Below are 22,612 nucleotides of genomic sequence, written 5' to 3'. Positions count from 1 at the left end.
ACATGACACTAAAATATTTTGGCTGCTTAGTCTAATACATCAGCAGCAATAACATGTCATAATAAAAAATTGCAGAAGTAAATTAATTCATATCCCTAAAGTCATAACTATGCCCAGGCATGAACCAGAACACGTAGGTAAATGACTGATGCAGGAATGGCAGTGCCTAAAAGTTGATCACTTTGTCCCTTTGGACTGATTCAGTGTGTAAAATTAGGAACCCAGAGTCTCCTGGCAGTCAAGGAAAGCCATTAAGCATTCCTGTGAAGTGATCCGGGGAGTCCTCATGCTGCAGAAAGTCACTTACTGTGAGTGACTTAAACAGGGATATGTGACCCAATTCCTTCTTAGTTTGCCATCTATAAAGGAGTGTGTGAAGCTCTGAGCACTTCCTAGATCTTCTGCGTTTCTCTCCATCATTGCCCTACTTCTTACACATCCAGTTTCAAGAGGATGGGATAGAATGTGACTTGATCCACTCTATGCTATAGCTTGGTAGTTAATAAACTCTCCTGGGAGGCCAGTGGTGATAGTTTCGAGATTTTAAAATTCTTAGTAAATACCAAAGAAAAATCCTACCCTTAAAATGCCTATTAGCCTGCTATTTTGGAGCTTAGTCTATGAACTTTTTCCTGTAGCAGGTGAAATATTTTGAATGATATATGAGAAAGGCCTTGGGTAAAAGATACATCAAGAATAAATGATAATGGTCAACATGAAAGTCTATTCACAGGAAGTATTATCAATCAACACAAGTGACTATTGAGAGAAATTTAAGGCTGAGACTTTTAAAAGAGCATAAGCAATCTATTTCCCTTCAATTTTCAGCAAGAACTGAGGAGATATAGATATATATTTAACTTAAATGTTTAAAAAATCCTAGCATAAATTCTCAACTGAGTAAAAAATACAGGACTTGATATTGCATCCTGCTGCTCATAGAAATGGTCCAATGTTGATATGTATATTCCTTGCTTTATCAGACCTTCCTGCATCTTAATATCTCTGGAGAACTGATTCTGTCGGGAGGATTCTGATCCTGACTGACTGTTGCCATGGTATTGGGTTATTCTGGGCTGTGATCAAGAAGAGCAAACAAATTTGAAAAAGAAACTGGCTTTAAAACATATTCTCCATCCATAGTGCCTGAGACTAGTTTTTGAAAACTAAATCTAGATTTTTGTATAACGTGGCAGTTGTTAAATACTTCTGAAAAAACATACCAGTCACCAGAAGTGTTGCTGTGAAAATAAATACATACATAAATAGAGAAAATTGCAGGAGGAGAAAATTGGGCCAATTCTCACAGTATTTGAAAATTTTTGTTTTCATTTAGTGGTATTATCCCACACTGAACTGAAACCTCTCTCTTCTCTGAGAGCACTGGAAAGAGAAGGACTTTTTGTAGATTATATTCCTGTATTGCTAGGCACTATTCAAAAGCTGGTGGGATTCAATAAATGTCACTTTGATATTCCTGAGCTTTTGAATTGAGTGCTTTATAAGGAGTTTGTACCTGTCTCCGACCCATAGACAATAATATAGCTCTTCTTTTGCACCTGTTAGTATTAATTCAACTGCAAGTCATCGTTGTGTACCAAAAGTGCTGCAGAAGGTTCTAGAAATACTTAAGATAGTACTTTCTCTATGCAGGCACTGGCATAATAAGCTCATATTCTTAGAGTTCCCTTGATGGGAAAAGGGGAAAAAAAGGTCCTAAGAGAAATCCTGGTGATGTATTATGCAGGATGATGACCCCAGAAGGATGCACAAGTTTCAGCAAGCAGAATTTAAAACAATAAAACAAGCAATGTGAAATTATGCAGGGAATGGGAGAAGTTTTCAGCAACTTCTTTATTTACAGATGAATAATTTTGTTTGTGAAATTACTGAGCGTGTTCATCCTATTCCACAGGCAGAATTCACAGCCATGAGGGACCAATACATGCGAGGTGGAGAAGACTACATTATCTGCTATTCCATCACGGACCGCCAATCCTTTCAAGAAGCTTCTGAATTTAAGGAACTGATTTATCGTGTCCGGCACACCTATGACATCCCCTTGGTGCTGGTGGGAAACAAAATAGATCTGGAAGAGTTCAGACAGGTAAGCAACTTATCTGCTGGTTTTGGCCAGATTTTCCTTGGCTACCTCAGAGGTTTCTGTAGCATATGTTGTAGACTACCGCTAAGAATCAGTAGCACAAGATGTGGTTTAATTAAAGAGCAACACACTACGATTGGTAATAAATTAATGACTTAACAGTATTTTTCATTCATATCTTATGGATCTTAAAGCAGCCTTGGCCAATCACATCCAAATGTTCTTTGTTTTCACTTCAAAAGGGATCACACTATTTTTGTTGGAGGTTATCTATATGGTCAACATGGGAAAAGATGCATTCAGGATTTTCATGGAAAAAAACCCTGTTTTCTTTGGAAGTTACCAGCCATTAAATACAGGGTTTTAATTTTTTTTTTCTCATAAATATGTAGATTTAATTAAAGGTTTCTTAAACTCAGACTGAAAAAAAAAATGAGTTAAAATACAGAAATACATGTGAGATTATCTTTGCCTGAAAAGCCAGTGGCCGTGTTATTAGTGTTCAGGTAAGATGGGGACATGCAAGACTTGAATTCACTTTGATTTATACACAAGCTTTGAGCCACCACCACCCATAAAGCAGATTTCTTTGACTATGAGAGCACTGACTGTGGCACTCCCAAAGTCTGTAGCAATCTTGGCTCCCTTTTCCTTTTGCTTCCTCTCCACTTCCCTTGCTGTATGTATCGATGTGTGTGTTTGTGCCAGGGAGTGAGTTACAGAGAGACCATCTTAGAAACGGCTTGGTTGTGACCTGTTACTGAACAGAAAATGTCCTTATTCTTAAGCAGAAACTTTGAAATGGGAGGTGGGGGGAGTTTTCCTATATGGAAATCTTAAGAGGGTCTTTATACACACTATGATTGCTTTCAAATGACTGGCTTCTGTGCAGACATATGTAACAGATAAATAAAATGGTGTTTTTCAGTTCATTAGCATCTGTGCTCACATGATCCTGTCTACTCTTTTCCACTTATCCTGTCACTCTTCTCCCCATTTCTTTGTCTTCTTTCATCTACTTGAAGAAAATCCCAGGCAGTGTTAAGCCTGAATTAGTCCTGATGATCTGATGATGTACATTTAAAACTTCACATCTGTTTCCAGATCATCGTTTCTCTCCCTAAATCAGACTGTGACAAAGCCTTAATGGTGACAATCCAGCTGCAGTTTAACATGCAGCTTGAGGCTTCAAACAACAGTGCCATATGCAAAGTGCAATCCAATCTGTGCAGCTTCTGGGCTACTTATATACAGATGGGGAGGGAGGTGGATTCAGTTGCTCTGCTGAGAAAACAGGACATTGCACCTGATCCCATCAGAAATGGGATATGATAGATTACCTAGAATTACCTATAGATGAGATTTTCAGGATTACTCTGTTGATTAAAGGATATGAAGACGCTCTTCTAGTGATATTTGGCTCTGTTGGGCTTTTATATTTTAATCACTGTCAATGCATATAAAAATTTATGCCTGATTAAAATGTTTTACATGGTCTTTGATGATCTTGTCAGTTCTCCCAAACAGGAAAACTAGTGTGCATGAATGCCCAAATTGGATATCACAAACAGCACTCAAGATACTCAAGATTAAAGGACATGGGGAGGCTCTTGGATATATTAGAAATTGTATCTTTGAGATGTGACAAACACACAAAAAGCTATTATTCAGGGTTGTCACTGAAGACTCTGCCTGAATGTGTCTCAAGGGAATCCCAAATCATGGTCCTATATTTTTTTAAAAGCTTTCAATGAGCTGGGATTTAGGTCTTCAGAATCTTCCTCCATAAGCCCTTTACAACTGTCAAGTACGGCAATGTCAGAATGGTTTTCTCAAATATTTTGCAATCCAGACACTGAGCCATGGGACACCAAAGACTAATAAGATGACACAGTGCAGATCTGCTGCTTTGAATAAAGAGCTTGAATATGACTATGTCTACAGAAGCAAGTAGTATGAACCAGCAGGAGCAGAGCTGTAGGACAAAACAGTTTATTCTGAACTCCACATTTCAGGAATTGATTTTTAACTGTTTTTTAATTGTTTCAGAACTGGGACGTGAGGTTGTGCTATATGTTTAACAAACACCGAAATAAGTAATATCTATACTTACTTGTTAGGTTAAGCAACATCTAAGTAACTTGATGAACTGTGGGAAGGTAGATTGAAAGGAATCTTTTCAAGTTCACGTATGTAATTATGGGTTGGATGGTCAAGAGTGGTAACCAACTAACTCTGGGGTGACAGACAGCCATGAGCTGACCCTGTATGGCACTAACATATCCATGGACAAACACTGAGGTACAGACACATACAAAATTCAAACAGCTGAGAAATAGTAGGTGTCAGAATGCAATTAGCCAGACTGGAATTTAACCAGGGCACCAGGGCTCATATTGTTGCTTTTTAAATGACATTTTTCTCCTATGAAATTCATTAAAGCTGCTGTAATGTTATTCATGATATTTGGAAACATAACATTAAGTTCAGCATTCCAAGGCACCATTTCCATTTAATGACAATTCTGCAACAATCAGACAGACTGTAGTAGCTTGGTCAGACAAAGCTCTTATTTGGAACGTGATCCCCTACACAATACATTCAATGTTGTATGTCACTTGCCTCAAATCCATCAACAGGATGACAAGAATAAAATTAAACTGCAATTACAATTTTCTGTTAGGAGAAATATTACAGAAAAACAAAACCAACAAATTTATTATTTTAAAATAATGTTTTTATTTTCTGATGGCTTCAGTGAAATTATTGTTGTACTTAAAGTATGCCTGTAATTTTTAACCTTTTAAGAAATGGGTTTGTCTGTACTCCTTCTTAAAACAGGTTTTAATTACATTCATCAACATAAAAAATAAACACTTCCCATTTTCTCTGAAACAATGTGGGGGAACAACTGTGTAAAAACTGTGGGAGGAATAAAAAACCAAACCTCCTTATCTCATTGTTCATATCCAATCTGGTGGCAAGGCTCCCTCCATCCTCCATTCCCTTCCACCCATTTGTACTGCAGCTGTGTCCAGTCCTTTCTGAATTTGATCTCTTTTGTGTTTAGAGATTAACTGGGAAAGTGAATGGGCATGAATGGTTAAGTCATTCTGCCTCCATTATTTGATTTTTAGCCATTGATTTAAGCAATATTTAAGTATTATATTTATTTTATCCCATAGATATTTGATGTAAAAAACAGAGCACTAAGTGCTTGATTAGATACCATTTTAATTTCAGTGTTTTCTAGCATTAAATTCATTAGATTAATAAAGATAGGCTGTATGTCTTTTAATGTCACTAGAGTTTCAGAAACACTTAGAACCACCTTATATGAAGTACCATAAATCCTTTTATTTCAGGTAAGCTTTATCGCTTTACCCCAGATGAACATCAGGTTCTTACTGAAGTTTAAAATCTGTATAGTAGATAGATATCTAATTAAAACAAATTCATCTTTAAAAAATACAGTAGAGTGCATTTTATTTCAATTTTCATAATCCAGTCACTGGAACCCCCTGATGGTTCTTCAGCTTAGGGCAATCTCGCTTCCAGTGTCCACTTTCCCTACAATATGCACAGTGATCAGGTCCCATAGGAGAGGTTTCACTCTTTCGCTTCTGCCTGACATTCCTCCTCTGCCTCTGCCTTGTCTCCTCTACCAGTTTAACATGACCCAGCTCTTCTTCTCTTACCTTCTGTACATGTTCCCTGTTCCTTCTATCAACTTTTCCACATCACGATTACCTAGTAACAATCAACTCAAACCTTTTTCTAATCCTATTAGATCGTCCATCAGTCTTTCACAACCAACTTCCAAGCATCTAAATTTCCCCATACACATCTGCCTCTGCAACAGTATTTCTGCTTCATGCCTTTGCAGGCAAACAACAAATAGCCTGCCATGCGTCCAGCAGGACTCAGTCACACTTCTGAGTGGGTATGGGGGTTTATACAAACTCACCCCAATACTTTGACACTTCCATAGGGTCCTTGACTCCCCCAGTTAAGGATATGTGCCACGTACTCTGTTTTGGATTCTTTAGGAAGACATCCATACTCTCTTTTCAGTTTGGCTAGCTCAGTGGAAGTATATGGTATCTCTTTGGTTGTAATGTGAGGATAATCATCATCCTCATTCAGATAAGTATATTCTGTTTTAATTAAGAGTCTCACTTGAGGGTTTTCCACATACATTTTCTCGCCTCCTCCAACTCCTTCTGAGGGTATATTGGGTGAATACCCTTTTCCTCTACTTCCAGCTCTATTTCACTCAGGGCTTCAGTGTCTCTTTAGAACATTCTGCCTTCAGAGTGGTTTTTAATAAGCAGTTTTCTTCCCTTTCTTTCTCTAATTGTTGTTCTAAGTCATAATTCATTTTTTGCAGAACTTTCACCAAATTTTCAAGGGATTCTATAATTTTGTTTCCATTGCTACGTTTTCTAAGGCAATCTTCGATTGCTTCAACTAGGCTAGCTCCTAAAATAGCACAGACTATAGATTTGCCCTTATCTGATCTAACTTTAGCTTGTCTGTAAAGAGGTCACATGGTCCACTACATTCCGCAAGTTTGTCCAATTATGTCGAGCCTAATCTTCTCCGGGTACAGAGGGTCGAGCCCCATACTTTACAAGAAACGTGTAAAACATGTCCTGATCTTTCATTAACAAAGGATTTTGTTTATCAGCCTTTTCAGCCATTCTCACTACGAAGGGACCCAACCCACTTTAGGGAGGCTAGACTTAGTTACAAACACACAGCCACTGCTGTGTCACCCTTCTCTTCCCCGAATGGTTGAAGGGACCAAAAATCTGCTTCGAGAAGGCAGCTTATAGTTACTACAAGGTTGTCCCTTCACTTTCCCAAGCAGAGCAGACAAATTCTCATTAACACAAGGGCAGCCCCCCTTTTTAGCACTTTCCCTCTTTTGCACTTTGAGTTCTTTTAGTTGGATCCCAACAGACAGAGCCCTCAATCAGAGTTTGGAGTGCTAAGTCCTAGGCGTGTGTGGTATGCAGGAAATTCGAGTCATCCCCCTCACTTTCTGGACACCTCTCACCCAGCTGAGTGTAGGGACAGGTGCGGCTAGAACGAAACATCCTTCCCCTGTTACAAATCACATACAACCTACACACCTCTGTCTCTCAGGATCCTGTCCGTGATGCCAATTTAATGTCATGGTCCACTCAGTGGACTTGTGATGGTTCGTTTACTATGATCTCGAAGCTCAAAAAAATCAAGGCAACCACGCCAAGGGGTTATGCTTCAATCAAACAGCACAATTTTATTGTTTGCCTGTAAAGCGGCATACGATAGGTAGAAAGACAGAAAGTGAAGGAAAAGGTAAAGTAAAAAGAAAAAGGAAAGAAGATTATAGCTACCGCCACGAGTCCAAGGCGTCCCTATGGTCCCAGGTCCAGGCAGCATCCCACCTGTCCTTCTGATCGTCGTGATCCTTGGTGGGGAAGATCTCCAAAGTTCGGTTGCTAAGGAGTCCTCTTTTATGCTGAGCAACACACGTTGCTCCTCCTCTGGTCCATGGATTGTTGCCAGTCTCTGCCTTCTCGAGCAAGGTTATCACACATGTTCTGGTTCGTTGTTATGACAACAGTTGTGATTCATCTTCCGGGCAGTTGTTATGCGGCCTTATCATAGTTGTTCCTTCCAGTGCTGGGTATCAAGGAGCGGCATAGTACTCCTCGTACCATGCAGTTCTCCTTCAGGGTCACTGGGTCTCGGTGTCCATGAGGACCACATTCCATCTCCAGGTCTCTGTTAGCAATGTTGAGACAATATCATTCTCTTTAGACCGACTCTTACAGTAGGGCTGTGCTATGTGTTATTACCCTGGTATCCAGTCTGTCAGTGCATAAGTACATCGAGACCACATCTTCTCCTTGGGCCAGCCTGCTAATCCTGTCCTACACCCATGGCCATTCACGATAGACCCCATTCTGGTCACCAAAAATTCTTAAGTGTGAAATCAGTAAAAAGTGTCACAGAGTGACAAGGTGGGGAGGAAAACATGGAAAACTCTTCTGAGATGCCATTTTCCATGTAACTCTGGGAGGGAGAAAGAGGAACAGAACTAATTGCAATACCCTCGTGATAATGATTAATTTTATGGCAGCTTTTATCTAATCTAACCTTGTAATCTAGAAAGCCAGCAAACCTGAGCCTGCAGAACTGCCTGCCATGAAGTCAGAGTGAGGTTTGTTCAACTAATTACTTCTGAAGACTTCCAAATAGATTTAAGAGTAATGGTGTTGACATGAAATTCTCCTCTCATATTTCTGTAGCAGGTTACTCGTTTGCTGCTCAAGCTGCTGAAAAGAGGTGCCTGCTTCCCCAGGGACTAAGGAAAAAACATAAGGTGCACATATTTGGTTGAATGAAAAATAATGATTTCTGCCAGTGGAAACAGTTGTGAATTCTAGTGGAATATTGGCCAAATCAAATTGATGACCACAGTGTATACATTTACAAAAGGGTTCATACATAAATGTTAAAATGTTTATGTTTGAAAAAGGAAAAGTTTCACCATTATATTTTTAAGCAATAATTCTGTTTAAAATCCATTTTAAATTCTAAAACAAAGCAGAATATTTATGTTGAGGGCGATGGAAACTAGAGATTTTAACACCAAGGGTTTCTGTATTACTTTTGCTTTTAGTGTGCATTTGTTTAGACCTGAAACATAGTTATACTGAATGTCTGGCCAGAAAGAGAAAACACTGGTTTCTGACAAAGCCTAGCCTTCAACATTTCTTTCAGCCTGAATTGATTTCCACTTGATCTTGTTTTCCCCCCTGTCCTGGTTTCAGCTGGGATAGAGTTAATGTTCTTAGTACCTGGAGCAGTGCTGTCTTGGAGTCGGTGTGAGAACAATTTTGATAACACATGGATGGTTTTAGTTGTTGCTGGGTAATGTTTATACTAAGTCAAAGACTTTTCAGATTCTCAGGCCCTGCCAGTGAGAGGGCTGGAAGGGCACAGGGAATGGGGAGGGGACACGGGCAGGACAGCTGACCCCAACTAGCCAAAGGGGTATTCCAGGCCATGGGATGTCATGTTCGGTATATAAACTGGGTGGGGGGGGGGGGTTGGCTGGGGGTCACTGATCGTTGCTTGGGGACTGTCTGGGCATCGGTCAGCCGGTGGTGAGCAGCTGCATTGTGCATCAACACATCATGGTCATGAGGCTTCACTGCCCATTTTATGGACTTGTTCTTCTAGGGGAATCTTGCTCTTTGGTTACACTGCAAGCTTCATTCCCTGCTTCTGTAAGTCCTGATTCAAACCCTGCCCAATCACAGTTTTTGAAGTTTGTGTCAAACTCAGGAAGCTCCTGCCAGCTCTTAAATTTTTATTTTTCATTATCTTCATTACACCAGTCTTCCACCTTCAATACCTTCTTAAGGTTTACCAGCAAAGAAATGAGCTGAATTGGAATCAAGATAACCAGAATTATGCTCTGAGAAACAATGCTAGATTCAATTAGGGAGGGTTATTCTAAAGATGAGATGTAAAGCTCTGCTTCCCAGATATATATTCAATAGCATGACCTCGCTCCCTGACCTGTCTGTCCATGTCGTACTGACAGATCATATCTTCTACTTATACAGACCTGCAGGAGCTACAATTTGTTGACAAGTCACTGAGCTGTGCAGATCTGGGATGGATTTCTATGATATAGTTTCTCTTCTAGCAATAAGATGGGAACAAGGTAAGTCCCTGGAATTATGTGGGCGTCAGTGACCTCATCAAGGGCTTTGTTCCTTGTTTCTCATTCTAGAGGTGTCCAGCACCTTGACTGAATTATGAACCAAAAGAAAAATGTGGTTTTCCTCTAGACATATCTCTATATTTACAGTTGCTTCAGCAAACAGATTAATTAAATCACTATATATTTTCATTGGTGCTGGAAGCAGTAATGGGAATTATGACAGCATTAGATTTTAGAAAAGCCTGTCTTCAGCCTTGAAGCTGAAAAACTTAAGCTGAAAATCCTGAAATTGTGCCAGGTGTCCTCTTCATGCTGAATTAGTTCATAAAATTTCACCAAAGCAGTTAATCAGTTCCTGAGGGCAAGATTTTAGAAAAATGCCACGCTTTGAAATGAACTATTGCCATTAATAACTTTAATGTTGTCTCTGTAATTTGGCAGGAAGCTGAAGTCCAAAACAGAACTTTTGTCGGTTTTTTATAGAAATTCAGCCAAATTTGGCCATCACAAGCCTCCGACCACATAGAGACTGTGAGGAAGTTTTTCTGCACAATTTATTTCTCCTGAGTATTCACCCATCCTCACAGCTCTTCGCAGTCTTGTTTCATTACAGAGCATAGCATGTCTTCCCTGTAGTTGTTCTTCTTTACAGGTGGGAGAAAACATAGTTTGCATCCTAGAAAAGAAAAGGAAAAAAAAAAAAAAGGAGGAATTAGAGGAACAAAGACGAGGAAAATCACAGAGCAAAAAGAAGGGCAATTTTTTATATTTGAGTATTGCTGTGCTTGCACTCTAATTATATTTACAACCTTACCATTCTTTAACATAAGGATGTTTCAATTTATGTGGATTTTTTTTTTCCTTTTAGGTAATGAATGTATAAAATCTTCACTGAAACTGCAGCTCTGTGTAATCATTTGCACAGAATTGCAGTGTCTTTAACAAAATAAAATAATAATTTAAAAAATCCTTCTTCAGCTCAAACAAGGCATAGCAAGGGAAAAAATTATTATAAAGTCCAAAATAGACCAAAATAGTCTTCTATCCAGACAATCAATTACTCAATGGTGCCCAATAGACATATTGAATCACGCATTTTGCTTACACAGCTGCCCAGAGGAAAATAAGGACCATATTGCTACCCATATCCTTTTGCTAAAGGTTGGTAATTACAGCAGTTGGAAAGTGGTAACAATCTTTCATTGTGTCAGCCAGTATTATTCAGGTTGGCATACAACTTCCCTGCTTACCCTTACAATATTCTTAATTAAATTAGGATTATGACTGTAATGTAGAGGAATGATCCTGCTAATGTTACAAAGTGTGTGACTCCATGCAAAGGTGATGTGTAGGAATTGTGTGGTCTGTGTTAGGCAGGTAGATGCTCACTGCAGACTTCCCTTCAGGCTGGAATGAACTGATTTTCTGTTTCATCTCAAATCCTGTTTCTAACTGTGTCCAGCTTTACAGACAGATGGAAAAAAATGAATTGGTGTCATAACTTGAGCATAAATGGCATTTTCCCATGGTAGGTATGAAAGAGTTTGTATCTTCAAACATCAGGGTTAATTTCCCTAATAGATATAAATGGCACTTTGGGTACATGAAGGTAGAAATAAGAAAAATGAAAGCCAAAATTAGTTTTGTTGTAGACAGGAGCAATCAAGACTTTTCATAACCTATTCTTTACCCTTTCACAAGACAGTTCAAAGGAATTTTTTGCCTTTTTATTCAGATAGTTGGAAAGTTACTTGAATAAATCATGATACACAAATAAAATGAAAGGCTGGAATTTCTGTCCTAAAATTTGAATATAGAATCATAGAATCATTTAGGTTATAAAAGACCTTTAAGATCATCAAGTCCAACCATTAACCCAGCGCTGCCAAGCCCACCACTAAACCATGTCCCTAAGCACCGCATCTACGCATTTTTTAAACATCTCCAGGAGTGGTGATTCTACCACCTCCCTGGGCAGCCTGGTCCAATGCTTGACCACTCTTTCAGGGAAGAAATTTTTCCTAATATTTAATCTAAACCTCCCCTAGTGCAACTTGAGGCCAATTCCTCTTGTCCTGTCACCAGTTATCTGGGAGAAGAGACAGACCCCACCTGGCTACAACCTCCTTTTGAGTAGTTGTAGTGAGCAAGACAGTCTCCCCTCAACCTCTTTTTCTTTCTCCATGCTAAACAATACCAGTTCCCTCCACTGCTCCTCATAAGACTTGTGCTCCAGCCCCTTCCCCAGCCCCGCTGCCTGGCTCTGAACACACTCCAGCCCCTCAAGGTCTGTCTGGGAGCGAGGGGCCCAGAACCCAACACGCCATTCCAGGGGCGGCCTCACCAGTGCCGAGGGCAAGGGGATGGGCGCTGCCCTGGTCCTGTTGGCCACACCATTGCTGACACCAGCCAGGATGCTGTTGGCCTCCTTGGCCACCTGGGCACACTGCTGGCTCATGTCCAGCCAGCTGTCGACCAGCTCCCCCAGGCCCTTTCCCACCAGGCAGTTCCCAGCCGCTCTGCCCCCAGCCCGCAGCACTGTTTGGGATCGATATGACCTAAGGGTAGAACCCAGCACTGAGCCTTGTTGAACCTCTTACAGCTGGCCTTGGCCCATCGATCCAGCCTGTCCAGATCCCTCTGCAGGGCCTTCCTGCCCTCCAGCAGATCAACACTCCCCCCCCCCAGCTTGGTGTCATCTGCAAACTGACTGAAGGTGCCCTCAATCCCCTTGTCCAGATCATTGATAAAGACATTAAACAGGACTGGCCCCAGCACTGAGTCCTGGGAAACACCACTTGTGACCAGCCACCAGCTGGATGTAACTCCATTCCCCACTACCCTTTGTGCTCGCCCATCCAGCCAGGTTTTAATTCAGTGTAGAGCACACCCACCCCAACCATGAGCAGCCAGTTTCTCCAGGAGAATGTTGTGGGACACAGTGTCAAAGGCTTTACTAGTGTCCAGGTAGGCAATGTCCACAACCTTTCCCTCATCCATTAGGTGGGTCATCTTTTCGTAGAAGGAGATCAAGTTTGTCAAGCAGGACCTGCCTTCCATAAACCCATGCTGTCTGGGCCTGATCCCCTGGTTGTCCTGCACGTGCTGTGTGATGGCACTCAGGTTGATCTGCCCCATCACCTACCCTGGCACCAAGGTCAGGCTGACAGGCCTGTAAGTTCCCCGGATCATCCTTCCAGCCCTTCATGTAGATGGGCATCACACTGGCTAACCTCCAGTCAACTGGGACCTCCACAGTTTGCCAGGACTGTTGATAAATGATGGAAAGCAACTTGGCAAGATTTTTGTCTAGCTCCCTACAGTACCCTTGGGTAGATCCCATCCGGCCCCACATCCAGGTGGAGGAGCAGGTTACTAATCGGTTCCTCCTGGACTGTGGGGACTCCATTCTGCTCCTCTTCATCCCTGTCTTCCAGCTCAGGGGGCTGGGTACCCAGAGGGAAGCTGGTCTTGCTGTTAAAGACCGAGGCAAAAAAGCATTAAGTACCTCAGCCTTTTCCTCCTCCTTTGTGGCGATGTTCCCTGACGCATCCAGTAATGGATGAATATACACCATACATGGTATTCATACAGTTCATTCATTCAGTTTTATGTTCAGAGACTGAAAAGGATGGATAGCCTGTTAGCTGGAAACCTGGCTTAGCATTTAGAAGCTCATACGGTTTGCTCCTTGTTTTGCTGCAGCCTTGCTACATGTTACTGGTTGAACTCCTGAAACATGAAAAATACCTTAAGTGGTCGGCAGTTATGCTCTTATGATAAGCATTCAAACTATTTAAACCAGATGTTAATCAGCATGCTGAGCACCCTTCCATTTCAGAAGCTGGCGGGTCAAAAGCCAAGAGGTAGCTGATATGGAAATTTTAGGAGTAAGACCCCTGTTTCAACATGCAGGCAAATTTAAAAACAGCTGCCTTGGTTCCCTCTAGATTTCTGGTGATTTCTCCCCTTACAGCTCCTCAAAATACAAAGACACATTTTGTCCATGTTCTCTGAGAACAATAAGTACATGAAGTCACTTAGGGGAGGTGAGCTGAAAAACAAATAGATTTTGGATCTTCATACATCTCAGGCATGAACTAAGCGGTAAGATTACAGGCTTGCCAACACCAGAACACTTCAAGGCATGTTCAGAAATTAATGTGACTGAAAAATCTTAAGCTATGAAAGCTCTGTTTAAAGAGTCAAGTTGCCTTGAGGATTAGGTTAATGGTGAACAGGGATTTTCTATAACCTTAATTCTATATATTCTGTACCAATCTATGGAATAAAGGTACCAGCACTATCAAACTAAAAGTTTACTGCACTAAAGAGAGGAAGTGCATGGAAAAATTGATGCATCAGTATTAGGGAAATAATATAGCTGAGCACATGAATATTGCCTGTATGCTCTGTTCAAATATCTCATGGATTCAGTCTGATCCTTTCACTCTTGAATCTTCTCCATCAGGTGCTGTTAGAATATTTTCCTATAAAATTAAAGGTCAGTGATTTGCAGTATCCAAAAAGTCAGACTGTACATACTGTAATGTTCTCGTATCGATTCATGCTCTGTGCATTAGGCAATATTTATGGACTTTTCTTTTCTTTATAGGTCTCAACTGAAGAAGGAATGAGCTTAGCCAGAAAATACTCCTGCTCCTTTTTTGAGACTTCAGCTGTCCTCCGCTTCTACATTGATGATGTCTTTCATGGACTAGTGAGGGAAATCCGAAGGAAAGAGTCCTCACTGCCCATGGTAGAGAAGAAGATGAAAAGGAAGGATAGCCTGTGGTGGAAACTAAAAGGATCTCTGAAGAAAAAAAAGGAAGGTACTACCTTATGGCACTTCCCCATGAGCCACCCATCAGGAGCTGACCACAGTAACCTGTAACAGTTTAAAAAGACAGCACTGACACAGCATCTTCCAGACTAGGTCCTGGAGTTCCTTCCCTTCAGCCCTCATGCAGAAGTAGCACCCTGAAAGCCCAATTCATGGTTGCCCTGTGGTTCCTCTGTATTATAGATAAAGTCACTTAGCATACCCTTTCATCCCTTCTCTGCAAATCTGAGTGGAGAAAATACTGTGGTTTTTCACCTGTGGTCCCTGGCTGGTCTTTGAACACTAGGAGTTAAGCCATCATCCAAGGCAGAAGCAGCTTCCACCAGCTCTAGGACAAGGGATGCATTTATTGCCTCCTCTCTACATGCATGGTTCATTGCACCATCCCAGGAATGAATAACATTGATATCAATGGACATTTTGACTGTTTAAGGACTTTAGTATTTGACCTTCAGCTTTGCATTCACATGTAGGTTTAGGGTTAGACTGCGCTCAGCCCACATGCATGTGTCTGTGTGCAAATATGTGTGTGAACCAGGCCCAAAGGGAACGCTGGGGGGCTCCCAATTTTGACACTGTAGCCCTATACCCATTGTGTTCTTTTCATTTAGCAGGAAGAGTTAGCAAGCATAGCACAAGTCATGCACCAGCCATCCAGAGGCTCCCAGGCTTCTCACTGCTCTGTCTTCTCTACCCACTCACCAGGACTGGCTAGCAGAGGTGCCATGTCCTGCAGACAATGCAGTGCATTGGAATCATAGAATAGTTTGGGTAGGAAAGTGTAGAGGGATTTTTAAAAGACCGAGGACATATGTTACCATTGTCCGGGTTGGACAACCCAGGCCTGTTAGTTGAAGCTGCAGAGCAACTTCAAATTGTCTTTGAAGCAAGCAGTGTGAGAAAGAAAACAAGCTATGCACAAACTAGAAGCCAGGTGCAGAGCAAGTCCTGGGAACCACGGAATCAGCACACTCTCATCGGCACACTCTGATCAGGCACATGCAGCATGCTCACCAATCAGCAACACGGACGCCCGCGTGACCAGAAACCTTTAACCAATCACCTGTGTGTAGAGCCACGTGAGCGGTTGGTTTAAGTTATAAATATGACCTGTTTGTTTAATAAAGTGAGCACGGCATGTAGCCATATTGGTGTGATTGTCGTGACTTGGCTGACTCTCCACGGGGGACCCTCTTCGTCTGGCGCCTGAACAGGGACCCATTTATTCAATTAAATGCAGTTTAGCTTAAATGCTGTTCGCTTAAATGTGGAAGTCTCCGTGCATCGGACCCGAAGGGAAGTTGTCCGATTAGGGAGCTGGAGGTCGGAGGCAGGCAGAACCTGGAAGGCGAAAAGCAGAGTCCAGAGTTCGGTGTAGAGCTGCAGATCGCAGCCCTGCCAGATGTAAGACCGCGACGAATAAAACGCGGTAGGGCTATCCACTGATACCCTTTCTGTGAGAGGGGGGAGCACTAAGGAAGACAGCGATGGAATTAGACGCGGCAATTAAACTGTTAACTAGTATCCTCTTTAAGAGAGGTGAGAGCACTAAAGAAACAGAAGTAGAGGCTTTAGTTCCCTGGGCACGAAAAAAGGATAAGATTCCCGAGCCCACATTACCGTTTAGTATTACGGAATGGAGAGAAGTGGGAAATTGCCTCTGGGATACCATGATCGAGGGAGGTAAAGAAGGAAAAGAAGCTAAAGCGTTAGGAGCTACGTGGTGGTCTATAATTAACACTCTGGAAACTATGAAGGTGGAAAAAAAAGTAGCGGCAGCAGCTATAGAAGCGTTGGGAGGAGATGTGGTAGAAAAGCCAATAGAGCAGAAGGGTGATTCACCTAAGCCTTCTCTCTTGGCTACACTTTTTGGAGTTGGGCATACTCGTCCCATGAAGGGTATGTCAGCCCCTGCATGTTCAACAGTACAGGGGTTTTTAGATAAGAGAGCAGACAAACCGGAAGTTACTCTCCTCGGGGGTCTGTTGTAACTGAGCCGAAACCGGAAGAGCCTGTTGACCCTCCCCAGGAAGGAGGAGCAGCGAGTCATGCTGCACCAATTGGAGCTGTGGGTGGAGCAAGACCAAAACGGAGGGTGGCGACAGCTCGTAGGTCAAATCAGGGGGAGAAAAAACACCGTCCGATGTCGTATCCTCCTCTTCCTGAAACATCATCGGACAAATTTGAGGTGGAAGGCGGGGAGAAGCTTTGTGATAACAATACAGAGAAATCCTTACAGGAGGCAATAGATCAATTAAGAAACCTGGAAAAGCGAGTTGAAATGAACCTGCCTACTACTTCAATACCTGTAGTTCCTCCAGTTAACCCAACTGCCCCTCCGATGCTGAACTCGAGAAAAGATCCAATTCTACAGCGTTGGTCTGGTGTTGTTTGTGATGCTATTTTGGAGGGTGACTGGCAGGTGACTAGCTCATTAGTTTGTCCAGTAGTGGTTAATGATCTTGATGCACATTACTGGGACATGATTTACGGAAGGTTAATGATCAGATGTTAGCGATGGGAGCATTGCAACCTGGTCTTCCAACTTTTATGATGATCCCTCAGAACTGGCAAATTGTTTTGATAGCCTTGAAAACTGTATCTTTGCAATTCCCTTACATCCTGATGACACGCAAAGTTTTGCATTGACTCTGCCATCAATAAACCGTGCCGCTCCGGTCAAACGGTATGAATGGGTTGTCTTGCCACAAGGAATGAAGAGCTCTCCTACGATGTGTCAGACTTTTGTAGATTGGGCACTTGTTCCAGTAAGACAATGTTGGCCTCACGTCCTGATCTACCATTATATGGACGATATTTTATTGGCCGCTGAACATGGGATTTCAGACGATCAAATGAAATGGCTTGTTGACCACCTTCTATCGTGTGGTTTAATTGTGGCGCCTGAGAAGATGCAACGTTCGGCCCCATGGAAATATTTGGGCTGGCTCATCTCGGATGCTCAGATCCAATCGCAGAAGGTAACTCTTACTACACAAATAAATAATCTGCATGATGCTCAAAGGATTTTAGGAGATCTACAGTGGGTTCGTAATATAGTTGGTCTCACTAACGATGATTTGCAACAGTTCCGATCCTGGTTGCATGGCACCAAAGCCAACAGTCCTCGAACTTGTTCACCAGAACAGCGGGCTGCCCTAGAAGTTGTGTCCCGCAAGATTCAGTCTGGCTGGTGTGGTCGCCGAATGGCGAATCATCCGTTATCTTTTTTGGTTTGTAATGTTGCCACTTCACCTTTTGCCCTTATTTTACAATGGCAAAAGAAAAAGGGGGAAAATATGGCGATCGTTTTAGAGTGGTTATTTTTGCCATTGCAACCCAGACATTTTATTTTAAGTCGTCCTGAAGCAGTAGCGGCCTTGGTGAGAAAAGGAAGGACAGGATTGTTGAAATTGATGGGACTGAACCGGCAGATATCAGTATTCCAGTCCGTGGTGATGATTATGAGTGGCTCCTGAGACATTCAACAGCCATACAGGAAGCCACGATGGGTTATACAGGTGTACACAACAACCGGCCAAAAGGACCTCTCTGGAAGATGTTAGAACTTTACCAGTGGATTGCGAGACCATTATGCTCAAAAAGACCAGCTGAAGGGCCAACGGTGTTCACAGATGCAGGACGAAAGATGAAGAAGGCTGCGTGTGTTTGGCAATCCGATAATCAGTGGCAGAAACAAGTGATCACCAGTGAACCACAGGACAACCTTCAAACCTTAGAACTGAAAGCAGTGAGTTGGGCATTGGGAAGCTGGAACGACACACCTGTAAACATAGTATCAGACTCATTGTACGTAGTTGGTGTAGTACAGCGCATTGAAGATGCCTTGTTGAGAGAGACAAAGAACCAACATCTTGGTGAAATGTTTCTACAACTGCGTAGTACTCTTCAAAAGAGAAAACATGAATTTTGTATTATGCATGTTAGAAGTCATCAGTGGACCATTGGTTTGGGCGAAGGTAATGCTAGAGCTGATGAAGCAGTCAGCTGTCTGGCAATAACTCCTCCAACAAATAAGTTTGAAGAAGCTCGTAACAGCCACGAGATGTTTCATCAAAATGCAAAGTCTTTGCATCGACAGTATCAAATACCCATAGCAGTTGCAAAGGGTATTGTCTGCTCCTGTCCTCAATGTATTCATCATTGACTACCATCACAGAAAATGGTCCAGCGTATAGTAGTCAACGAATTGCTAGGTTTATGACAATTTGGGGAATTAAAAACATTAAAGGGATTCCTCACTCCCCAACGGGGCAAGCAATTGTTGAAAGGGCCAACCGTACCCTGAAGGATTATCTTCAGAGACAGAAAGTATCGCAGGACATAAATGTAACTAAACGGTTGACTAAGGTGTTGTTTACCTTAAACTATCTCTCCCTTACGGAGGGTAGAGAGGGACCACCTTTTGTTATACATCACCAAACAGCGCGACGGAACCAAACAACTACAGTTCCTGGTTTGAATGTTCTGTATAAAAATATGGCTAAGGTGTATGGGAAGAATCTAATCCCGTGTTATTTATCGGTAGAGGTTATTTTTGTATCTCCACAGATAAAGGACCTATATGGGTCCCTAGCAAGTTTGTGCGACCTGTATGTCAAGATCAGAAGACGGAAGAGAAGACTCAGAGCGAGCAGACAGAATAAACTGTCTATGTTGTAAGGGATGTAACCCGCGGGTATTGTGCCAATGTATGCTATATGAGGTAAAACGGTTTTGGAAGCCGAAGCTTAAATGTTAATTGTGTAAAGAGTGTGTGTTTGACTAGTAACTGGGCATGAAGCGAGAGAAAGCATACGACTAGTGTATTACCGTGCTGATAGGAGTTAGACTTATTGGCTAGAGTTGTACCTGTCAAATATATTAATGTTACTGCAACTGGTATGGCAGACTGTACCCACATGTCATCACCACTTCAACCCGTGAATGGCACTGGAGTAATTTGGTTTGGAGACCCGTGGCAGATATGGCTGACACGTCAAGGTGAACGGGGTTTTTATACAGGGTTTCAAAATCTAACCAGTTCACCTGTTTGGGTGAATTGAAAACTGGGGGTTTCAGTATAGATGTATCAGGGGGTTATCAGTTGCCACAGGGAGTCTTTTTGATATGTGGGGACAGAGCGTGGCCAGGGATTCCTTTGTATCCTGTCGGTTGACCATGTTATTTAGGGTGTTTGACTTTGTTTGCTCCATATATGAAAGACTTATTGAAAATGCCTCCACAATTTCATAGATCACGGAGGGCACTGTGCACCTTTGATAAAACATGTAATGACCGAGTCGATCTACATTCAGTAACACCAAATGTCCTAGCCTCCATATTTATGCTGGGGGCAATGGCAGCATTAAATGCTAAGAATATCCAAAGGTTTGTGTGCTGGGGAGAGAAACAATTTAATCTTACATCACAGTTTTTAAGTTCGTTATTGCTTGATGTAGATAGTGTTAGGCATGCTACATTACAAAATAGAGCTGCAATAGATTTTTTGTTATTAGCACATGGACACGGTTGTGAGGATTTTGAAGGGATGTGTTGTGTGAACCTTTCCGATCATTCCATATCGATGCACAAGTAGTTGTCACAACTATGGAAACTTGAAGCATATTCTTACTGATGATAATCCCTTTGATGAATGGTTGAGAGGATTGGGGATAACAGGGTGGTTAAAGACGTTATTGATGGAAGGAATACACTTTGTTATAATCATTGTTGTAATGTTTTTAGGCTTTAATGGTTTTAATTTTTGGCTGTTTATTTTCTTGTTTGAAGAAAGGTTTAACATCTATTGTGAAACAGACATGGGTTGCCCAAAAAGAAAAAGGGGGATATGTAGAGGGATTTTTAAAAGACCGAGGACATATGTTACCATTGTCCGGGTTGGACAACCCAGGCCTGTTAGTTGAAGCTGCAGAGCAACTTTAAATTGTCCTTGGAACAAGCAGGGTGAGAAAGAAAACAAGCTATGCACAAACAAGAAGCCAGGTGCAGAGCAAGTCCTGGGAACCATGGAATCAGCACACTCTCATCGGCACACTCTGATCAGGCACCTGCAGCATGCTCACCAATCAGCGACATGGACACCCGCGTGACCAGAGACTTTTATCCAATCACCTGTGTGTAGAGTCGGGTGAGCGGTTGGTTTAAGTTATAAATATGACCTGTTTGTTTAATAAAGTGAGCATGGCATGTAGCCATATTGGTGTGATTGTCGTGACTTGGCCGACTCTCCACGGAGGACCCTCTTCGGGAAAGGACATTTTAAGGTTATCTAGTCCACCCCCTTTGCAATGAACATCTTCAAATAGATTAGGTTGCTGAGAGCCCCATAAAACCTGACCTTGAATGTTGCCAGGGATAGGGCATCAACCACCTCTCTGAGCAGCCTGTGCCAGGGTTTCAGCATTGGCCACCATCCTGCATCCCACCAAGGAGCGCACAAAGGCACTGTCTGTCTGATGCTTCCCATAGCCCTCCCTAGAGCAGTGAAGCTCTGTCCCAGCCTGTTGTAACATGCAATATAGAATTCAGCTCTCCTCTTACTAGAGGATTGCATCAGGTCAGTCACCATATTTCATAGCCCTTAACCATCCAATTGAGTCATTTGATCAAGCAGTTGTACAGGTCTTTTAAATATCCCTTTTTAAAGCTGGCATGAAGTAGAGTATAGTCTCATTTACTTTTTTTTCCCAGACTTGTTTTACTATTGACTTTATTTACAATTTTACAATTAAAACATGCATACATTTTGTCAAAAATAAATATTGTGATTTCCATGAAACCATACTAGTAGTCAGTGTCATCTGTGTCTGTCCTGGAGTGACACTTAATATCATTAGAAAAATATGTATGCTTGTTAGTAAATGTTCATTTCTTCACTTCCCTTTTTCTATTTTGAATGCGTTTAACTAATTATATATTACATGATTTGCGGGGCAGTTGATTTGTTTTGCTCTGTTAAACTCAAAAAGTTTATGGTTTCATAAAGAATTTCAGTTCATTACAATCTGATGTTTTGTTCTCCACTTTCCCTTCCTTTCAACAAAATCCAGTGACATTTTTTGACTTGCCAAAAATTCTCCATCAAAAGTACTGCTTTACTGTATATAGTTAGTTAATATGTGGCTATATTTCTATTTTGGAAAGATTATTTCAGAGGAATACAAACACATGCACACATTTAAGGTGAATATTGTGTCCTGCCTCCAACAGTTGAAGTCTGCATTTACAGTATTGTAATTATTATTATTATTTAACCTGTACTGCCAAAGATTTTAGGTCAAACATCCTAGAGACAAAGAGATGTGTTTTTCCAAAGAGTTTATGAGCTAAGTATTGGTGGAGAGATGACAGGAGGCTGCACTGAACAGATGGCAGCTATGAGACAATAAATAACAAGGGGAAACATCTGTGACTGTTCCAATACTGCACACTACATAGAGGGGAATGAAGGAGTCATTTGTAAGAGGTCATGAAGGTCATGCGTAAGAGACCATAGAAATTACTGTTTTGAGAAACCTTGAGGGATGCTCATTGGCCTTTTTCAGGCAGATGCCTAAGCTTTGAGTCAATTGAAAACCATTTAGTATTGGTTATTATGTCATTTCACCCACTGAGGGACATACTGTATCAACACTGGCTTGGTTCCATAGTTTCAGGGGTACCTTGCTCCAAGGCAGTTTGCAATACAGAAAAGCTTGCAGAAGAGGGCACAGATACAGTCTGAGGTTAAGCCTTAAATGGATTCATATATTAAGCATGCACATTCTCTGACATTAAGGTCATCTGGCATGGAGCAACAACTTTCCATACTATTAAACTCTCAGACTCCACAGCAGGCTTACCACACACAAACTGCTTTTGGAAGTGGTCCCTGGACTATGCTAGGTTCTGCACCATGCTCAGCATCTGGTTA

The 22,612-nt window shown here is 41.8% G+C and overlaps 1 protein-coding gene across 1 annotated transcript in view; it reads left to right on the top strand.

Moving 5' to 3' along the window:
- LOC121080418 (GTP-binding protein Rit2-like) overlaps nucleotides 1-15,040 on the top strand; it is a 36,425-nt gene extending 21,385 nt beyond the window's left edge. The window contains exons 2-3 of the mRNA XM_040578437.1: nucleotides 1,916-2,107; nucleotides 14,449-15,040. Coding sequence (XP_040434371.1) covers nucleotides 1,916-2,107; nucleotides 14,449-14,727 — 471 coding nt within the window. The 3' untranslated portion in view covers nucleotides 14,728-15,040. The remainder of the gene's footprint in view (nucleotides 1-1,915; nucleotides 2,108-14,448) is intronic.
- Nucleotides 15,041-22,612: the final 7,572 nt, after the last annotated feature.

This window comes from Falco naumanni, chromosome W, assembly GCF_017639655.2.
Source record: "Falco naumanni isolate bFalNau1 chromosome W, bFalNau1.pat, whole genome shotgun sequence".
NCBI lineage: Eukaryota > Metazoa > Chordata > Aves > Falconiformes > Falconidae > Falco > Falco naumanni.
Note: the sequence above shows the minus strand (reverse complement) of the source record. Positions and strands in the feature narration are given on the sequence as shown.